A 21,915-nucleotide genomic window follows, 5' to 3' on the forward strand; every position below is an offset into this window, starting at 1 on the left:
GTATTTTTTTCAAGATCTCATGTCCTTTAGATCAGACTGGAACTCAATGCATACCTGGAGTCCACTGCAGCATGGTCATATGGACACGGACGTGGCACACTGGGGCTGTGCGGCTGTGGTCACATGGACAGGAACAGGTCACACCTGGGGTCCAGTGCACAGTGGTCATAAGGACAGGAACAAGGCACATGCTGGGACTGCAATGGGATTGTGGAGACCCCAGGTGGGAGCTGCTCTGGAAGGAGGGCTGCATAAAGAGATCAGTTAGTTATAATCCCAACTCTACATCTAAAAGGTACGTGCTCACAACGCCCTTAACTCTGCAAAGTTCAGCTTAGTCTTTTACTTTCAATCTATAGAGCAGAAGTTGTATTTGCTACCTCCCAGACCTGTCAGCGATACAGTGAGTGACATGGATGCCATGTAACAGCATGCATTCTACCATGGACTTATCTGCCACACACACATCACTTGGTTATATGATGTGTTCTGATTAGGTCCTTACATTAAGTAAGATTTTCTGATGACAGTTGGTTCAATTTGAAGTGTTTCAGTGAGAGCTTTGTAACCCGTCATATGTCAATACCTGGAAGCAGGTCTCTATAGCAGACGGCTTTAATCTTCTGCTGCACACCAACCAGTGAGGGGAACCCATAAGTATGGAGCCTGTGTGGGTGAAGCACGGAGTCACCTGGGAAGTTGTCATCTCCCTCCTGATTCCTTTGTGTTATTGTCTGTGACTTGCAAGTGCTAGTCACAACAGAGGTCTGTGTAAAAGATAAAATAAGCATAAACAGCAAAAGCTTTCCCCTCGTCACTTTAGCTTCAAGGAGGAGCAAAGGGCAGGGCTCTGGTAGCAAGTCATGTTGGGGCTCCCTTGATAGCTTCACACCAATCCACAGAAGGCAGAAAGAAATCTCTTCATCTCTGCATATTAATTAAGGAGGACAGATGGCCCATGATTATCCAACCATATGTAGGTCAAGGCTAAATAAATTAATAAGCAACTTAATTCTCAACCACCTCCACAAGCTTATGGGGCATCTATGAACAAACAACTGCCATAGAATCCTAGGAAACAGGAGGTACAGAAGGAGAGAGAATGCATTTTCTTCATTGTACACCAAGCTTCACAGCCTGGTAGGGGACATTTCAGTCCTTCCACCACATGTTGATTTCTAGATACTATTTATGGTGTTAAATGAGCTGAACATTATACATCTTAGTTGTTCATGTGTAAACTGTATAATGCAGCCATCAGTTTTTGTTTTTTTCAGTCATAGGGCTTAAACTCAGACCCTGGACATTGTCCCTGAGATTTTGTATTCAAGGCTAGCACTCCCACCACTTTGAGCCACAGTGCCATCTACCATTCTCTGGTGGTTAGAGATTTAGAGTCTCACAGACTTTTCTACCCAGACTGGCTTTGACCCATGATATCCTCTGATCTCAACCTCCTTAGAGGCTAGGATTACAGCCATGAGCCACCAACACCTGGATCAGTCTCTTCTAGTTAGGCTTTCCTTAAGTGATTACTTTAGGGGGAAAATGCAAAGGAAAATAAGAGCCTAGAGCAAATTTAAAAAAAAAATCTCACAAGAAGGCCATATGTTCTGGGGCCAAAGGAGGGATCAGACAATAGGTTCTATAAAAGTCCAGGTCAGTACAAAACCATTGCATCTAGGACTGCTGAAGGCAAAAATTGATCCATACCTGAAGAGTCCATGGTGGAATTTGAGTACTGGTGTATTCCTGGGTCTCCTAGAACTCCCTGTAGTTTTTCCTTTCTTCTGTTCTTGCTCCTCAGAATGTGGTCACTTGTGTGTCACTGGATTCTTCTCATTCCCAGAGTAAAAATGATGGCTTCTTTTCAAGCCATCATCTTGCTCCTTCTCTCAGTAACTTTAATGTTTGAGTGTTGTTTCTTTGTGTGCTAGTGGCTAAGCCCAGTGTTTTGCTTAAGAGTTACTTTACACATTAAACTAGAACCAAGGCAAGTTAAAGCAAACTTAAGCTTTCTTCTCATTTTCCCTTCCATTCCCATGTAACTTTGTCATCCTTCCTTAAGTCCTCCCAAACAGGGTCCTTTGTCCCTTAGCCTATGCATGTTACATATTTTTAAATTATCCTTTATATCACAAATAAAGTTCTAATTTTCATTTTGCCAATCCTGTGGCTTGAACTCAGGGCCTGAGCACTGTCCCTGGCTTCCTTTTACTCAAGGCTAGCACTCTACCACTTGAGCCACAGATAATATCATAGAAGTAGCTCAAAAATCTTGAGAAGACACTATACTAAAAGACAATTATACTAAAATTATATTAAAAGACTTAATATGCTAAAAGACAATTTCTCTATCCACAGTCCCCAAAGAGAGTAAGTGCTGATTCAGGGACAGAGGTTCTTTAGGCCTTGGTCATTTTCAACATCTGGTTCCCACAGAGCTAAGAAAAACAAGATGGGGGGGCTGGGGATATAGCCTAGTGGCAAGAGTGCCTGCCTCGGATACACGAGGCCCTAGGTTCAATTCCCCAGCACCGCATATACAGAAAACGGCCAGAAGCGGCGCTGTGGCTCAAGTGGCAGAGTGCTAGCCTTGAGCGGGAAGAAGCCAGGGACAGTGCTCAGGCCCTGAGTCCAAGGCCCAGGACTGGCCAAAAAAAAAAAAAGAAAAGCAAGATGGCCTACAGGTATGGGCACAGCTAGGTCTGGAAGTGAAGCCCTGACATCCCCTCCACCCTGCCTTCCAAAACTAGGCATCAAGGCTAGCATGGACTACAAAGAGACCCCATTTTGAAATAAAACAATTTCACCCAGAGAAAGGAACTACATTTTGTAGACTTGGAATATCATCTGGAAAAACAAGACTAAACAATAGCACATTCTGACTTTTCGAATTTACTGAGGCAATATGTGACCTACTGTTAGAAACTATTTTATTGCTGGGCCCTAGTGGCTCATGCCTGTAATCCCAGCTACTCAGGAGGCGGAGATCTGAGGATTTTGAAGCCAGCCGGGGGAGGAAAGCCCCTGAGACTCTTATCTCCAATTAACCATTTAAACCATTCAAAAACCAGAAGTGGCTCAAGCTAGTAGAGTGCTAGCCTGGAAAAAACTCAGGGATAGCGCCCAGGCCCTGAGCTCAAGCCCCACGACCAACAAAATACAAAAATAAAAGAAGATACATCTGACCATTTGTTTCCTTGTATGTACCTCAAGAGAATCGCAAACTTTAAACTGAAAGGACTTCATTCATCTTATTTATTTTTTTTTTTTTTGGTGTGGGTGTGTGTGTGCTTGAACGCAGGGTCTAGGCATTGTCTCTGAGCTCTTTTGCTCAAGCCTAGCACTCTACCACTTTGAACCACAGTGCCACTTCTGGTTTTCTGGTGGTGAATTGGAGATAAGTCTTACAGCCTTTCCTGCCTGGGCTGGCTTTGAAATATGATCCTTTGGAGTAACTATGACTACAGGTGTGAGCCAACAGCATCCAGCTTCACTCATCATTTCTAACCATGCACAAGTCTGTATTTATTTATCAATAAAGAAATAGTTCATGCTATTAACTAGCAAATAACTATTTCCTGATAACTAGGAAAATGCTAATAACTTGGAAATAATAACTATTTCCTAAAAACTAGGAAAATGCCTAACAAGGTAATGATGAGTTGTAGAGACACGATGATTAGGAATTCAAGAATAATCAATGTAACTATCATCACAAAATGGAGTAAGAGTTTGCCAAAATCTCTCTCCCCTCCCCCTCCCTCCTTCCCTATCCTTCTTTCCTTTCTTCTCTTCCTCCCTCCCTTTCTCCTCTTCTGTCAAGTCTACAAATCTGACTAATTCTATTCTGCCACCTAGTGGCAATATCATTAGGCATCAGTTTCCCATGCAAGAATAAAATAATAAAATTCACTTAAGCTCTAAGAAATTAATTGAAAGAGTGTGCACAAGAGAAAGTCACAACATTCCACCAAGTGCAACATAAGAAGCATAGGAGAATGCCAAAGTATAATCTCAACCTAGCAAAACAAGTTAAAAAAATAAAATCTAGAGCTGGTGGTTCACGCTGTAATCCTGTTCAGGAGGCTGATATCTAAGAATCACAGTTCCAGCCATCCCAGGCAGGAAAGTTCTGAGACTCTTGTTTCCAATTAACCACCTAAAAACAGGAAGTGGAGCTCTGGTTCAGACAGGTAGAGCACTGGCCTTGAGTGCAAAAGCTCAGGAACATCACCCAGGCCCTGAGTTCAAGCCCCATGACCGAGCCAAAAAAAAAAAAAAAAAAAAAAAGAGAGAGAGGCATTGACCAAAAAGCATTGTACTATAACTTGAGTCATGGAATTAGTAGCCCCTTTATATAACTACTTAGTAATAACAGTACAAATAAAATAAAATAGAAAAGATGATAAAATGATTAAAACACTATTTTTGCCTTAGTTTTAACAAAGATGTATAATAATCAGTGATGAAGGATGCAACCCTCTTAGAGAACCTTAAAATTGATTTTAATTTAGAATTTCAGCTTTTAGAAATTTATTCTAGGTGATCACTCCTCATTTATATACAAATATTGATCTGCAAAGGATATCACCAATCAAATTAAGTTAAATAATTGTTCATAACATCCAAACATGCCATAGCTCAAGTTCAACCAAAGGCAATTAAGTAAATTGCATCTATACACTATAACACTATGTAACTAGCAAAAAAAAGAAAAATGTTTTAATTCAGAACTATCAAAACATCAGTTCAACTCCACTAATTAAAAGAGTAGGTTACAATTCTTGATTCTGTACATATAGTGCAATATTATGTTTTTCTTTTTAAAGAAAGTACTACTGGATATTGTATGTATGCTTATCTGAATGAGGGAAGGGAAAGAAAAATGAGGGAGGGTGTAACAAATATGAAAGGAAATGTACTCACTACCTTATCATGTAACTGTAACCCCTCTGTACATCACCTTGTCAATAAAATTTAATTTAAAAATTAAATTTAAAAAAATCAAAAAGAAGGTACTTTTTTTCTTCTTTGTGCTTTTCTGAGTTTTCCAGTGTACATATATTGCTTTCAAAATTACTAACACATATTGTAAAATTTATTATTTCATAAAAATACACTATTCCAGTGCTGGGAATATGGCCTAGCGGTAGAGTGTTTGTTTCATATACATAAAGCCTGGGATTTGATTCCTGAGCACCACATAAATAGAAAAAGCCAGAAGTGGCGCTGTGGCTCAAGTGGTAGAGTGCTAGCCTTGAGCAAAAAAGAAGCCAGGGACAGAGCTCAGGCCCTAAGTTCAAGCCCCAGGACTGACAAAAAAGAAATAAAAACTGCACAAAAAAACACAATTCTCCAATCAAATTTACACTTTCATATTTAGCTGAGTAGAAATAATTTTGAGTTAAATAAGATTTCACATGTTTGTGTTCAACACAAAAATGATATTAAAAATCTTAAATGGTTTCAAGAGACCATTTAAAGCTAATAAGCATGGTTTAAAAATTTCTCACTAAAAATTTAGAACTACATACCTCTTTTAAGAAAACACTTGGGGCTGGGATGTAGCTCAGTGGCAAAGCACTTGCCTCACAAGTGCAACGTCCTGGGTTCAATCCCCAGTACCAATAAAGAAAAAGACAAAAGAAAGAAAGAAAGAAACACTTGCTGGGTGCTGGGTGCTGGGTGCTCAAGTCTATAAATCCTAGCTACTCAAGAGGCTGAGACCTGAGGCTCATGGTTGAAATACAGCTGGGGCAGAAAAGTCAGTGAGGCTCATATCTCCAATTAACCACCAGAAAACCAGAAGTGGCACTGTGGCTTAAAGTGGCATAGCACTAGTCTTGAGCAAAAGAGCTCAGGGACAGCACCCATGCTCCATGTTTAAGCCCCATGACAGACCAAAAGAAACAAAACCCAAAAAGACCAAAAACAAAAACCACTTAAATTCAGAGACCAGTGTCTCTTGACACTGGACACTCCTACCTATTAAGGAGACTGAGCTATAGAGGATCAGAGTTGGAGAACATGCTGGGTAGAAAGGTCCACAAGACTAAGCTGGATGTATGGCTTATATGGTAGCGTGCCAGCAAAGGAAGTATGAGGTCCCAAGTTGGGGGTTCTGAGTTCAGATCCAAGTACCAGCATATAAACACACACACACACACACACACACACACACTCTCTCTCTCTCTCTCTCTCTCTCTCTCTCTCTCTCTCGGGTTTATTGTTCTAAATATTGATTGTTTTGCATAATTTTTATAACATCTGACTAAAACTTATTTTCTGAATAATAAATTTCAAATTGACTTGCTTCTAAAAATTAAAGCATCAAAATTACCCCCGGGGAATAAATATTATAAAACTTCAAAAGATGATCACTTACATATGACAAATAACTGAAAACCAATATATTTACTGATGAATACCTCTTTTTCCAAAGGAGAATATATAAGATTACATGTCAGGGTGTGTGTGTGTGTGTGTAAGAATTTTGGGTGGGAGCTATTGCCTGGCAAATAACCCAGGCTTCCCACATGCTAAGTAACTGTGTTCCATCATTAAGCAACACGCCAGCTGTATTTTAATATTGCAATTTATAAGAAGATATGTGGGTTGACACAAAAAGAAAATAATACATTTAGTGTGCAGAAACTACCCGTTTCTGCCAATATGTAAAATACTTGTGAATCCTATTGTATGTAGTAAAATGAATGGAAGTTTAATAACTGAAAGTTCATTTATAAAATATAATGGTCTTCTACTAGTACAGTTTGAATATTATAGCGTTCTGAGTATATTCTAAATAAAAATAGTTTAAAAGTCAATTAAAATAATCCAGAATAAGTGCTTTATTTTTTTTAAATCCCACCCAAACTCAAAAACCATCATTTATACCACTGGCAATAACAACAACAAAAGAAATCAATGTTATAACTCCTAAAAATACTTATAAGCATAAAGCAAAAATTAGAAAAAAACAAAAAGGAAAAACAATATTACCTTTAAATGGATAATTTAGCTACTTGTGACATGCCCATTTGCAGATGTACTAATAACAGATTCATTTGAAGCAAGATATTTGTTTATAGCAATATTCCAACCAATCCTAAAGTTTTCAATTCCATGTGCAAGTTCTAATAGAATCACAAAATTGAATCTCTTCTAATATATAACCATTTTATGCCAATTCAGAAAACTCTATCCAACACACCAATAATGAAAATCATGAGGTACAACTAAAAGGAGAAAAGCACAATTCAAAAGTCAACGTACTTCAATGTAACTACATATTTCTACTTTTATTTTTAAAGCTTTATATACCTAAAATACATATATCATATTTTCTTTGTGAATTTAAAAAATATATACATCATCTTCCATTGTTTTCCATGTCCAAATATGAATTGATAGTGAGGTCATTTGCTTCTTTAAGAGCTCTATAGAAGAGATGAATACAACTTACTATATCTTCTTTAAAAAGTATGAGCTGAAATGTCAGGCATTCCTCATGTTACTTTTAAATGTATTTTAGGAATTTTGTCTTGTAAACATAGCATTAAAGAAATACCAAGGCCAAAGTGCATCACTGGGGGGCACACACAAACTATCCTTGTTTGTGACATTAGGGAAAGTACCTGTGAAATTTATCTTGCTAGAAAAAAATGCTACCGCTTTTCTCCCTTTTTGTTTTATCTGGTTATCACAATTAAACATCAGAAGATTTTCCGACATAAATACTGATGTCAATGTTGATTTTAAGGACACACGACTTTCATAACAGTCTATTTCTCAGGCATTGTTGAGACTGAGGCAGCACTAGTCTGGTGTGAACTGTTGCAGGGTCTTACGAAGTATTCCTTCTGGGAGAGTTTACTGTGACGTTCAGCTCACTGGCAGATGTAGGCTTAGCACCATTTGGTGGCTTTGTAGAGGAATTAGATGGAAATCTATGACGATTATGCTCCTCACCAGAAGTAGATGAATGTCTTTTTCTTCCAAATTCCTCACCAATAGGGTGCTGCAAATTATGAAAGGCAGCGCGGTTTACAATTTTACTGTCTCCATCCTTCAGAATCTAAGGCCAGATTTTTCCAGCAGGGAGAAAATTATTTTGGTGCTCCAGTAGATTTTTATCAATACAGTGATTCCCTACAGCACTTAATGTATTAAACTTAAATTTCCTCCCTAAGCAAATCAAAGGCCTACTAGTATTTGTTCATTTTTTCACTCAACAGATACTTACAAAGCTCCCTTGTTTTGGGGCTTGAGCTACAGAACAGGGTGTAAGAAAAAGACATAGGCATTTCTACTGACTCCATTCCTGAGCCATCAAATCTATTTACCCAGAACCAAAAGACCAGAAATCAAAACTCACAGCAGAAATGGAGCTCATCTTCCATTTACTTTTCTGTTCTACATTTTAGTTCTTATTCTTTCTTCATTTCTGTAATAGTTTTCTCCTTTGTTCTTACTTTCTTACATCCATCCCATTTTCTTTGTTAAAGCTTTTCTTTTCCTTGTGAAATCAAACTGATTAAAGCCGTCTTTCCTGTCTGCACATAGCAAGGCTTGTCTTAATTTAATTAATTATAACTTTTGTGTGGTGCTGGAAATCTAACTTGGGGCCTTGCATATGCTTGGTAAGTACCCTACCTCTGAGTTCTATATCCCTTCCCTTAATTTTATTATGAAGAAACTCTAAATCGACATCAACATGTCACAAAAATTATATGGGTAAAAATACATTAAAAAGGTAAAAATTGGGGGGCTGGAAACACACCTCCGTATAGAGCATTTGCCTAACATGCACAGAATACTGGTTTTAATGCTCAGTACAAGAAATAAAACCAATTAAAAAAAAAAAAGTGTAGCTAGGTGCCCAGCTACTAAGGAGGCTGAGATCTGAGGATCACAGTTTGAAGCCAGCCCAGGCAGGAAAGTCTATGAGATTCTTTTCTTTTTTTTTTTTTTTTTTTTTTTTTTTGGCCAGTCCTGGGCCTTGGGCTCAGGGCCTGAGCACTGTCCCTGGCTTCTTCCCGCTCAAGGCTAGCACTCTGCCACTTGAGCCACAGCGCCCCTTCTGGCCGTTTTCTGTATATGTGGTGCTGGGGAATCGAACCTAGGGCCTCGTGTATCTGAGGCAGGCACTCTTGCCACTAGGCTATATCCCCAGCCCCTATGAGATTCTTTTCTTAAAAAAAAAAAAAAAATATATATATATATATATATATATATATATATATATATATATATATATATGAGCCACAGCACTACTTCGGCTTTTTCTGTTTATATAGTACTGAGGAATCAAACCCAGGGCTTCATGCATGCTAGGCAAGTACTCTACCACTAAGCCACATTCCCATACTACGAGACTCTTACCTCTAATTAACCACCAAAAAGCTGGAAGTGGAGCTGTGGTTCAAGTAGTAGAGCTCTAGTCTTGAGCAACAAAACCTCAGGAACACCACCCAAGTCGTGAGTTCAAGCCAAGACGGGCACATGCACACACTTACACACACACACACACACACACAAAGTAAACAATTTTCACTGCTACTGTGAAATTAGTAGCACATCCAGAAATAGCTTATCAAATCTATAAAATGCTTCACTGCAGTGTATCAAAATTAAAGTGAGCTGACAATTGTACTGTATTTATATAAGATGCTCATATTTAAGAAATGTTAGTGGGGCTGGGGATATAGCCTAGTGGCAAGAGTGCCTGCCTCGGATACACGAGGCCCTGGGTTCGATTCCCCAGCACCACATATACAGAAAACGGCCAGAAGCGGCGCTGTGGCTCAAGTGGCAGAGTGCTAGCCTTGAGCGGGAAGAAGCCAGGGACGGTGCTCGGGCCCTGAGTCCAAGGCCCAGGACTGGCCCAAAAAAAAAAAAAAAAGAATGGAAAAAAAAAAAAAAAAAAAAGAAATGTTAGTGGAAAAAATACCTTGTAATTTTCTGCTTAGAAATTGTGCCTGTGGCAAAGTGTAACTCCAAACTGAAAACTACAATATTCAAAACTGAAAACTAAAAAACAAAAATACAAATTTGGAGCTAAGAAAATCCTTGGTAAGGTGCAGAAATATGTGAGTAATGAAAAGAATAGAGGATGTATTGGTGATACTCATTAGACACTGGAAAATGAACTATACAACTTGTGGATGGGGACAGGAGGGAAAAATTGAGAGAGAGCAAGGGAAGGGGAGACACTGTCCAGAAAGAAATGTACTCATTACCTGACTTATGTACTTGTAGCCCCTGTGTACATCACATTTATAATAATAAAAATTAACTTTAATAAAGAATAAAGAACTTAAAAACTCACATCAACACGGAAGTCCTCTAATTTCTTAAACCTACAGAGGTATTCCTGAAGTTGTGGGTCAACAGACTGTGTTTTAGATTGAGAATATTTCAGATAGGCCCAAAATTTTTCTAGTCCATACAGCTGACCTGATAACAAAGAAGAATATGCATTGTAAGTTACATGGAATTCTTTTAAACTGACTAGGCATAGTGGTAACTATAATGCTAGTAATTCTAGCACTTGGAAAGCTAAAGCAGAATGGTGAGTTTAAGGCCAGTTGGGCTACATAGCAAGACTCTATCTCAACAAAACAAAAATAAAAGCCCCAAAGATCCATATTAAACATGTGGTTTGCGGCTGGGAATGTGGCTTAGTGGTAGAGTGCTTGCCTAGCACGCAAGAAGCCCTGTGTTTGATTCCTAAGCACCACATAAGAGCCAGAAGTGGGGCTGTGGCTCAAAAGGTGCTAGTCTTGAGCAAAAAGAAACCAGGGACAGTGCTCAGGCCCTGAGTTCAAGCCCCAGTACTGGCAAAAAAAAAAAAAAAAAAGACTAAACATGTGATTCAACTAGTAATAAATTATTTCTCTTCAATATATTCTTTCTTAATGGCTTGTCTTCTTGTTGCTCAAGGCTAGCAGTCTACCACTTGAGCCACAGCCCCACTTCTGGGTTTTTCTATATGTGGTACTGAGGAATCTAACCCAGGGCTTCATATATATGAGGCAAGCACTCTACCACTAAGCCATATTCCCAACCCCAATATATACTTTATAGATCCTGAAAGTAAGACATGCATTGAACTAATAAATTAACAACAATGATAGCTAACATTACTGAGTATATGTAGCAAATATTTAAGTGCCTTAGTATATGATACACACACACACATACATACATATTAATTTGAAACATAAATCTGTAACAGGCTGATAAAACAGGCTGGCAAGATGAAGGAACTTACCCAAAGTCACAAAGTTACTATGCACTGGAAGTAGAACTTTGACCAAGGGATCTGGCCTACCCCCTGAACTTTTTACCATGTACAATTGTGCCTGTCCAAGATTACCCACTGATATTACATAAAATCCTCAATTAGCACATTCGCGAATCCATAAAGAAAATACTTGAGAGCTTTAGTTTCTAACACTTCACAGAAAAAGTCTTCTGAACACCATTAAAGTTCTCCATCCTTTACCCATGAACCATAATAGACCTTAAATGGTTTACCATGAAGACATAAACTATAAATTCCTTATTTGTTGACAGATTTAGATTTATAATTTCTAAACAATAACTTTTGTTTTTACCAGATTCATAGTCTTTTTTGGTTTCTTCCTGGAAATCCTTAAAAATTTCTTGTCTGAATTTTTTTTCCAGTCCATAACTATAAAACCTGAACAGACATTCTAACCCATACCTATGAAAAGGAAACAGAAGTTTTACAGTAAATATTTTGCCATAATACCACATTAATATAAGTATTAACAATCATAGCAGTATTAATATAAACATACATAACATAAATAACTAAACAAGAAATGAGGCTTAATGTGTAGGTTTTTAGGAGAAATGCTAATTAGTAATGCTTAAATGATTGCTACTGTTTTTGATGACTCAGTACAGTGAAGGTGTGTGAGAATCTGTAGCCTTTGACAGCTTCAGACCTACAGTGTGTCTCTCCTTGGTATCTCTGTAGAAATTGGGGATATTTTTTATTTTTCTTAAACCAAAGTTTATAATCACATGTTTAAAAACTCTTGAATGCAATATTCACTCTAAAGAGATAATAAGGCCACTCTTAATATTTTGTACTTTAGAGTCTAGGTAGGTGCTTTACCACTATTGATGTGATGGACTCATTCAGTAACAAAGGTAAAAACCTAGTGAAATGGTGCCTAACAGATACTCCCTGCTTTGGTTATTAAGTACAATTAACAGTACATACCCTGATAAAAGATCACAAATCAGAAAAAAAAAAATTACTTGCTTTTCCCTATAGCTACCTAGAAAACCTGGGACAAGTTCTGCACAGTGGATCAGCCAACACCATGGGCTCAATGTCCAACAAACAGTGATGAGCAGAACCCATGAAAGGGAACAAAGCCATTAAAATGTTAGCAAAAGACCTTATACCGGTGACTCAATTAAAAGATAGAACAATTAAAAGATGCCTCAGGGGCTGGGAATATGGCCTAGAGGTAAAGTGCCCGCCTCATACACATGAAGCCCTGGGTTCGATTCCTCAGCATCACATATATAGAAAAAGCTGGAAGTGGTGCTGTGGCTCAAGTGGCAGAGTGCTAGCCTTGAGCAAAAAGAAGCCAGGGACAGTGCTCAGACCCTGAGTTCAAGCCCCAGGACTGGCAAAAAACAAAACAAAAACATAAAAGATGCCTCAATTAGAACCCCTAACTCCTGAGTGTCTTATGGAGTGGAGGTTATAACTTCTAAGGCTGATAGGCTGATATTCACAGGAAGCAGGATATGTAAAAGTATGGGTGATTTTTTTTTTTGTAGCTAAATTATTTACAGGATTCAGAGTGATTGTCCACAAGTATAAAGGCTTCCTGGCAAGCCAACAAGAGAAATGTACGATGCCAACTATATATTTATACTCTAATCCTTTGTGAGGCAAGCATTCTTGCCACTAGGCCATATTCCCAGCCCTTACTCTAATCCTTTGCTTTGGCAGCCAGAAGTGATGCCATTGGTTGAGCTTGTATGACTGAAAGTTACGTGATGGGCTAGGAATGTGGCTTAGTGGTAGAGTGTTTGCCTAGTATGCATGAAGCTCTAGGTTTGATTCCTTGCTACCACACAAACAGAAAAGGCTGGAAATGGTGCTGTGGATAAAGTGATAGAATGCTAGCCTTGAGCAAAAGAAGGTCAAGGACAGTGTCCAGGACCTGAGTTCAAGCCCCAGTACTGACAAAAAAAAAAAAAAAAAAGTGACACGATGAAGGCCTTAAAACTCAGAGTGACAAATGTGCTTTAACATTCCTCTACCAGGATTATCTTATATTGACTATATTAAATGAGAGCCAATGAATCTCAATCTTACCTAAAGTCCCCTATACCCTATGAGTTTATTCATTATTTGGCCATATTTGGATTTCTACTTTTTTAAACAGATTATTTAAAGACAAAGAGTGTTAACAACAAAATTAAAATATGCAACCTAATTTCTTGAGGTAAGAGCAAAGGCAAATGCTAGCCCTTTCAGTTGTAATTTATCATGCACCATGATGAGAAATCACTAACATTTGAGAAGTGGAGCTGTGCCTCAAGTTGTAGAGCACCAGCTTTGATTGGGGGAAAAAGAAACTTAAGATTCAGAAAGAACTTTATCTGAATTCTAGGCTTATAATCAAATATTATTATATTTAAAATAGGAATAAAAATAATCTTTCAAGAAAAGAACTTGTAAAGCTCTCGGACCAGAGCTGGCACACTGAAGAGATGTAGTAAATATGAATGCTGTTCTTCCTGAGTTCATCCTACTGGGGTTTTCAGTCCATGGTTAGTACTGATCTTCCCTCAATAACACATACTGTAAATATTAATGTGTTAGGTCCTTCACAGGTTTTGTTTAATCTTTACAATAGCTCTATGAAGATATCTATCATAATTTCATCCACTTTATGCCAACCCAAACAGAATAATCTCCAATTAATTACCACAAAGCAGAAGGGGAGCTTTGGCTCAAGTGGTAGAATGCTAGCCTTGACCAAAAAAGCTCAGAGACAGCACCAGACCCCTGAATTCAAGTCCCAAGACCAGCATACACATAAAAATTTTACCTTGGAATCAAATCAACACATGCAGTCACATATGTGTGTACATAAAATAAGTAGGTCTTATAAATCAGTTCCTAAATTTGCAACAATATATAAATCATGAGGCTAACTTCAGTGAAGTCTGATACTTTCTACTATAGTTTTAAAGCAAGTCAAAATCACTAAATTGGTTTTGCACCCTACTAAAGGGAAATAGATCACAAGGACAATGAGAACACTGAGATTAGGAATTACCTTTTGTGCCAACTTGGATAAACTGGAAGTCAATATTAAAGCCATGATAACTGTATAAATCTGAAAAGTGTGGTAAGAAAAAGTATAAAACAGTGCTGGGATTGATTATAGACCAGTATTGGACAGAAGTCACAGAAGCAAAGGTACATGTGTCATGTATTTGCTGTTCCCAACCTAAATAGAGATTTCAGACAAAAATTAAATAGGCTTTGTTTTTCACATAAGTCTGGAAAAATACAATTTTTATCATAAAGATTATTTATAGCACTTTAATCCTTTCAAAGGTCACAACATCTGATTAACAATCATTTATTTGAACTGGATGAAGAAAAATATTAGGTAAAATTGTTGAGTGAACATTTTATCTTTTTTCTTTCTTTCAACTTTTGTTCCTTTTCCCTTTTTCCGTGAACAAACAGCCTCCATGAGTCTACTTCACCCTCTTGGTCTTGTGGGTCTCATCCCTATAGGCACTTTCAGACCTCCCTGAACGTTGCTGAAGGAAACAGGCTCCATGAAGGACACAAATACCATGAGTTAGCAAAGCAGGGGGGCAAAGAAGAGACGTAGAAGCAGAGGCAAGAAATATATATTCAAAGCACAGAGATCTTGCTTCATTGAGAACATGTACTGCTACTTAAGAGTACTAGGGAGCTAGTGGGGAAAAAGTGAGGTTGGACAGGGAGGTCCGGGGACTTATGAGGAGCTTTGCTTTTTCTTACCTTAAAGAAAATCTTAAAACTTGATTTGGCTTTGAGCATGTATAAATTTGGGATATGTAGACACATGTAAATGACATCTACAAACAGTGGAGCATGGGAGGAAAAGTTATTTTTTCTCCTGAGAATTGCTACTTATTCTGGAAATTCCCAAAATCAACACCAAGAATTCACCAAGGGGGCTGGGGATATAGCCTAGTGGCAAGAGTGCCTGCCTCGGATACAGGAGGCCCTAGGTTCGATTCCCCAGCACCACATATACAGAAAACGGCCAGAAGTGGCGCTGTGGCTCAAGTGGCAGAGTGCTAGCCTTGAGCGGGAAGAAGCCAGGGACAGTGCTCAGGCCCTGAGTCCAAGGCCCAGGACTGGCAAAAAAAAAAAAAAGAATTCACCAAGGGGTGCAAAGGAGAATGAGAAGGTTCAAAGACTGATTTGGGAGAAATGAAGTGAGTTGAGTTTAGAGGGGGAGTGAGTGAGGATATCCCAGCTGTCCTTCCTCCTTCTAATGCTATGGAAGGAGTCCTCCTCTTGCTAGTTTCCCCTTCCCATCCTCCAGATCCAGATTATAGGAGAGAAAATATTTATAATTATATTTGGTCCTTGTGCCAGTCTCCAATGTTTCTACCAATCATACCATCAGTTATTTATGACCTCCTACAGTGTGGGGCTGATCTGTATGAGCATAACAATATGGCAGGAAAGTGACAGTATGTCATTTCCATATGTAGGTTATACAAGATACAGACCTTAAAGTTATCTTCCTTTCTTACATTACTAGTTAGTATGCATGAAGCCATGTTGTAAAATACCCTATGGGAGGGTACTGATAACCTCTGCCCAACAGTCACGTGTTGGAGCCTCAGGAGGATTCTCTAGCTCAATATACGTCTTCACTGACAGCAACCCCATCAAAAACAGATTGTATCTACTGGGAGATCTTGGGCCAGAACCCCCTGGATGCCTGGATCCTAGAGTCTTGATGCTACGGAGCTATGACTTAAAAAATGTTTGCTTTAATCTTCAGAGTTTGTTGGTAATTTGCAATGCAGCAATAGAAAATGGACACAGGATTCATTTCCATTATGTTGTACTACTTTCAGTTTGGTTACTTCAGTACTTGTTTCTTAAGTTATTTTTTTTAACTCGCCAAGTTAAAATAACTAGAAAAAATTTTACCTATAATTTTCTTTTGCATCTTCCCAAGCAAGTTGTCTAAATTCCTCATACATTTTTTTATTGAAGTGATCTCTGAGGAAAAAGGACCAGAAACGAAAGAGGGTATTCATTTCTTGGGACTGTCCAATTCCCAAGCGTTTTCTCTCTGGAAAAAAGTACAAATAGCAAACTATTTCAAAACTAAATATACCTTTAAAGCCAAGATAACTGGCATTTTGTATATGAGGCAAGCACTCTTGCCACTAGGCCATATTCCCAGCCATAACTGGCATTTTGTATAGCTTGAAATGAACAAAGCTAAAGCACATTGATCCTCAAAATATAATTGTATTTCTCAAAACAAAGGACAAATACTAACTTATTTTATGATAATATGCTTGCTCAAATAAGAAAAATTTAAGTAACAAAAATATATGCTAAGTTTTATTTCATAAAGTATCTAAGCTCTAATAAGTAGATTATATATATAAACAAACTGAATTAAAGCCATTATTTACTTATAAAAAATTAAATAATGTTATTCAGATACTCCATGAAATAATTTGAATTTTTAGATTATTTTATTTTCAAATATATCTAGATAAAGCACAAGCATCTTACCATTTAGACATCTTCGACGATACTTGTGATATACTTGTTGGGTAAAGCCATTTTCCTTCAAAAGTTCATGGGAAGGATGCTGGAACTTTGGGAATGAGTGAGGAGTACATCCACAACTTCCTACTAGCCGTACACTTTCTGAAGGTAAAGCATTTGAACTGCTGTTTAAGAAGGGGGGGAAAAACTTCAAACGTAAATACCCAGAAACAAGGGTATATACTATTTTTCTTAGTAATGAGTGCCTGAACAGTATAAGAGAAAGTAGTCCCTATTACTCAACTGACATACAGATCTACATATGTCCAACACACAGGTGAATTCAGATACTGATAAGGAACAAAATCATAAATTTTCAAACTAAAACAGCAAGAACATAACTAGCTCATTATCTTTCCAGATCTAGTATTTTTAAGCAAGATTATGTTTTTATTATCATTATACCACTGAAGAAATTTTCAATTTAACTTGAGTAACATTAATATAACACTGAATGCATAGAAAAAAGGGACAGAAACTAACATAAAGACAAAGGTAATTTTCTCAAAGGCAAACTTGCAGTTCTCCAATTCACTTCAGCTTCTGAAATATCACCCAAATCTACCTTTGTTTTCAACTGTACTCTATTACTCAAATGCAGGCCTTCCTGTTCTTTCACTTTATTTAAAGTGATTTTCCTGACAAGGACCTAAATCAATGGTTCTCAAAGACTAGATACTTAGAGGGGTCTTAAGAGCCTTCAGAAAGTCACCAAAATCAAAACTGTGTTCATAAAACAGTAAGATAATGTGCCCTTTCTATTGTGTTAAAATTTGTTCTGATGGCACAAAAGTGATTCATATCTGTGAAACTCTTAATCCCCAATTAGCCACCAAAAATCTACATGTGAGCTGTGGCTCGAATAATAGAACATCTGCCTTGTGAGAAAAAGCTAAGGTACAACCACCAGGCCTGAATGCAAGCACTAGTTCTGGCACAAAAGGAGGGGGGGGAGGGAGAGAGGGAGAGCGGAAGGGGGAGAGGGAGAGGGGGAGGGGGAGAAGGAGCAAGAGAGGGAGGTGGGGGGGGAAGGAGAGGGAGGGAGGGAGGAAAGTAGGAAGGGAGAGGGAGAGGGAGAGTGAGTGAGAGGGAATGAGGGAGGGAGGGAAGAAGGGAGCGAGGGAGCGAGGGAAAGAATGAAGAGAAGAAGATAGACAAAGATAGGAAGGAAGGAGGGAAGAAAGGAAGAGAGAGAATGAATGAATAATGGGTATCTTAAGGTGAATGTAAAGCATTTGTATGATTCCCTCATTCTTTTTCTCTTCTTTCACTTTTTTCCTTTCTTTCTTTCCTTTCTTCCTTCCTTTTTTTCTTTTGCTCCCTCTTTTCCTCCCTTCCTTTTCTTCTTGTGGTGATATTGGAGCATTAAGCTCCTTAACTACTTCTCTCTCTCTTTTTTTTTTTTTTGGCCAGTCCTGGGGCTTGGACTCAGGGCCTGAGCACTGTCCCTGGCTTCTTTTTGCTCAAGGCTAGCACTCTGCCACTTGAGCCACAGCGCCACTTCTGGCCATTTTCTGTATATGTGGTGCTGGGGAATTGAACCCAGGGCCTCATGTATAGGAGGCAAGCACTCTTGCCACTAGGCCATATCCCCAGCCCCTTCTCTTTCTCTCTTTTTTTTTTAGGTCCAAGACCAGGACTTGAACTCGGTTCCTGCCACTTTTGCTAACTGGCTAGTGCTCTACTAAGCTACACCTCCAACCTTCCCTAGCTACTTCTCAAGCCACTTCTTGCCTTTTTTGTTTTGTTTTGTTTTGGTTTTGGTTTTTGTGATAAAGCTTCCTCTTTTACATTTGCAGTCCTGTTACCTCACTCAGCTTGGAAAGACATTATAAATGTGATATTATACATATGAATAGCCACACTCACCTTGGAACACCACTTTTAACTAGAAAAACTAACAAACTATAGATATTTATGATTGGTTTTCAGTTGTTTCCTTGAAAATGGACAAAATGAAAACAACTGAATATTTGATTCTAACGATAAACTTTAAAATTTCAAACACAAATGAGATTGGTGGTATTATAAAATGGTAGTCATCTTAGAATATAGTTTGAGAACATGTCCATACCAAGATCTGCGCACAGATTTTTACAGAAGCTTTATTCATAATTGCCAAAACTTGGACACAACAACATGTCCTGTGATAGGCGAGTAGGTAATGAAACTGGTATACCCAAGGAAAAGACTGTTAACACTAAAAAGATATGAGCTACCAAGCCGTAAAAATACATGAAGGAAACTTAAATATACATTCTTAAGTGAAAGAAGCCAATCTGACAGGGTATATATACTATGGTTCAACTATAAAGACATTCTGGAAAGACAAAACTATAGAGACAGGTCAACAGATCAGAGAATGCCAGAGGAAAGAATGAACTGGTGGAGCACAGAAGACTTTTAAGGTAATGAAACTATTCTATATGGTACTCTAGTAGTAGACACATGTCATTCTACATTTGTCCAAACACATAAAATGTCTATTGGCAAGATAACAAAATGTCTATCAGAGGCTATGTGCTTTGACTGATAAAGCAGTGTGAATGTGGATTTATCAGACGTAACAAATGTGCCACTCAAGTATGAAATGATAGTAAGGAGGAAGGCAATGGCATGGGGTTGTGGGAGATGAGGCCTACGGGAAATCTGTATTTTTCCCATTCCATTTTACTATGTACCCTTATACTGTTTTCTTTTATTAAATTTTTTAAATTATTTATTGTCAAAGTGATGTACATAGGGATTACAGTTTCATATGTAAGGCAGTGTTTTAAAATATAAGATCTAGTAAAAATAATCTATCACTCATCATTATAAGTTGTCATCTCTGAATTAAGTTCCAAATAGGAAGGGACGATATCTATCTTGTTCCCTGTTGTATACTCAGTACCTAGAAAATCACATTATGAGTCCCTGTTTTACTATGTGTATTACTTAATAGAAGCAAACATACCCTATGATATGAATCACTAAGAAAGATTTCTTTACCTACATGTTTTAACTAAGCTAAATATTAATAAGGATCAGCCCCATGTCTTCTAGGATTACAAGCATGAGCCACTAGCACCTGGCCCCTGTTCTTTTTGAAAGGAGAAAACACATCATACTGCTTTGTACCTAACTGGGACTCAAATGGTTTTCTCAATGGTCTTTTTCTGAGATAAGTAACAGCCTTTAAAAAAGGCTTATTGGGCTGGGAATATATGGCTTAGCGGTTGAGTGCTCGCCTTGCATGCATGAAGCCCTGGGTTCCATTCCTCAGCATCACATAAACAGAAAAAAATGGAAGTGGCGCTGTGGCTCAAGTGGCAGAGTGCTAGCTTTGAGCAAAAAGGAAAAGCCAGGGACAGTGCTCAGGCCCTGAGTCCAAGCCCTAGGACTGGCAAAAAATAAAATAAAGCAAAAAAAGGCTTATTACAGCAAAGTGAAAAACACATTTCCTGCTAATAACCAGATAACCAAAACAATTTTCCCTATAAGGAAAAAAATCCCAAATAAAGTATTTTGTTTCCTATTCTTTGTATAGTTTGAGTAGATTGCTTAGCAGGTAAATTCAATAAATATTTACAAGAACCTAATAAATGCTATTAAGAATTTGGGATCTTCCCAAAGATAACTTTCAAAGACCTATGTATGTTATAAGTCTAAGAATCCACATTTGTTTAAAAAAAAATGACTTAAATGGAAAACAAACTGCCTACTATATCATCCCCCTACTATACTTATTTTATTTATTTTTTTAACTGTAGTTTTTATTTGTTTTTTTTTTTTTGCCAGTTCTGGGCCTTGGACTCAGGGCCTGAGTACTGTCCCTAGCTTCTTTTTGCGCAAAACTAGCACTCTGCCACTTGAGCCCACAGAGCCACTTCTGGCCGTTTTCTACATATGTGGTGCTTGGGAATCGAACCCAGGGCTTCATGTATACAAGGCAAGCACTCTTGCCACTAGGTCATATTCCCAGCCCTATACTTATTTTAATACTGTCTTGAGTTTTCCCTTCTTTTGATTCTTTTTATCTTCATTGTCTTGTAATTTGCTGACATTGATTTTTAAATATTCCCAAATATCAAACCAGTATCATTTTTAACAAACTTCAAATCAAAACAAAAAAGCAAACAGGGTACCTGACAGAGGATGCTCGTGGCTCATGATCTCTGGAATCCATCACCCAACCAACATGGCACTCTAGAGGGGGGTCTGTATTGTGCCCTGTTTTCCTCTTTCGTGGACACTAAAGGCAAAAAAGTCAGACATTGCAATTACTTTTGGTAGTGTGAACTTCAAAAGTAAAACCCTCTGACTCTAAGGATGACACATTATGAAATCATATGAAGTCACAAAACTCAAGCATCTCACATATAAGTTACAAAACCTAACAAGCATGGCTCTTTGCACCTTCTGATACCTTTAAATATACCACTCAATTATAAAAGAAGTTATTGCCTGTTGGGTTTTTGGGTTTTTTGGTTTTTTTTGAGCCAATCCTGACGCTTGAACTTGGGGAGTAAGTGTGGTCCCTGAGATTATTTGCTTTAAACTTTGCAATTCTCAGATCTCAGGCTACTGAGGAGCTAGGATTACAAGCATGAGCCACCAGTAACTGGCTAAAAAACTATTTCTTAACCCAAGAAAACTTCTATGGTAAAAACACCATTGTAAATAAATTCTTACAATCTAAAAAATGAACATTAGCTGGGCCCTGGTAGCTTACTCTTGTAATCCTAGCTGCTCAGGAGGCTGAGATCTGAGAATTCCAGTTGAAAGCTAGCTCAGGCAGGAAAGTCTGAGACTCTCTTATCTCCAATAAAGAAACACAAAGCAAGAAGCAGAGCTGGGGCTCAAGTGGGAAAACACTAGCTTTGAGCAAAGAAGCTCAAGGACAGTGCCCAGGACCTGAATTTAAGCCCTAGGATAGGCACAGAAATAATGCGCATTAGGGTGCTGGTGTAATCCTAAGTACTCAAGAGGCTGAGATCTAAGGATCATGGTTCAAACCCAGTCTAGGCAGGAAAGGCTGTAAGACTCATTCT

General features: G+C 38.1%; 1 protein-coding gene across 1 annotated transcript in view; it reads right to left on the reverse strand.

The window, feature by feature from the left end:
• Larp1b (La ribonucleoprotein 1B) overlaps positions 1-21,915 on the reverse strand; it is an 84,552-nt gene continuing 62,637 nt past the window's right edge. Inside the window, exons 13-18 of the mRNA XM_048333779.1 lie at positions 21,010-21,116; positions 16,847-17,007; positions 16,247-16,391; positions 11,628-11,737; positions 10,337-10,464; positions 1-767 (exon numbers count right to left, since the gene is read on the reverse strand). Of these exons, the coding sequence (XP_048189736.1) occupies positions 573-767; positions 10,337-10,464; positions 11,628-11,737; positions 16,247-16,391; positions 16,847-17,007; positions 21,010-21,116 (846 nt within the window). The 3' untranslated portion in view covers positions 1-572. The remainder of the gene's footprint in view (positions 768-10,336; positions 10,465-11,627; positions 11,738-16,246; positions 16,392-16,846; positions 17,008-21,009; positions 21,117-21,915) is intronic.

Source organism: Perognathus longimembris, chromosome 24, assembly GCF_023159225.1.
Source record: "Perognathus longimembris pacificus isolate PPM17 chromosome 24, ASM2315922v1, whole genome shotgun sequence".
NCBI classification, from domain to species: Eukaryota; Metazoa; Chordata; class Mammalia; order Rodentia; family Heteromyidae; genus Perognathus; species Perognathus longimembris.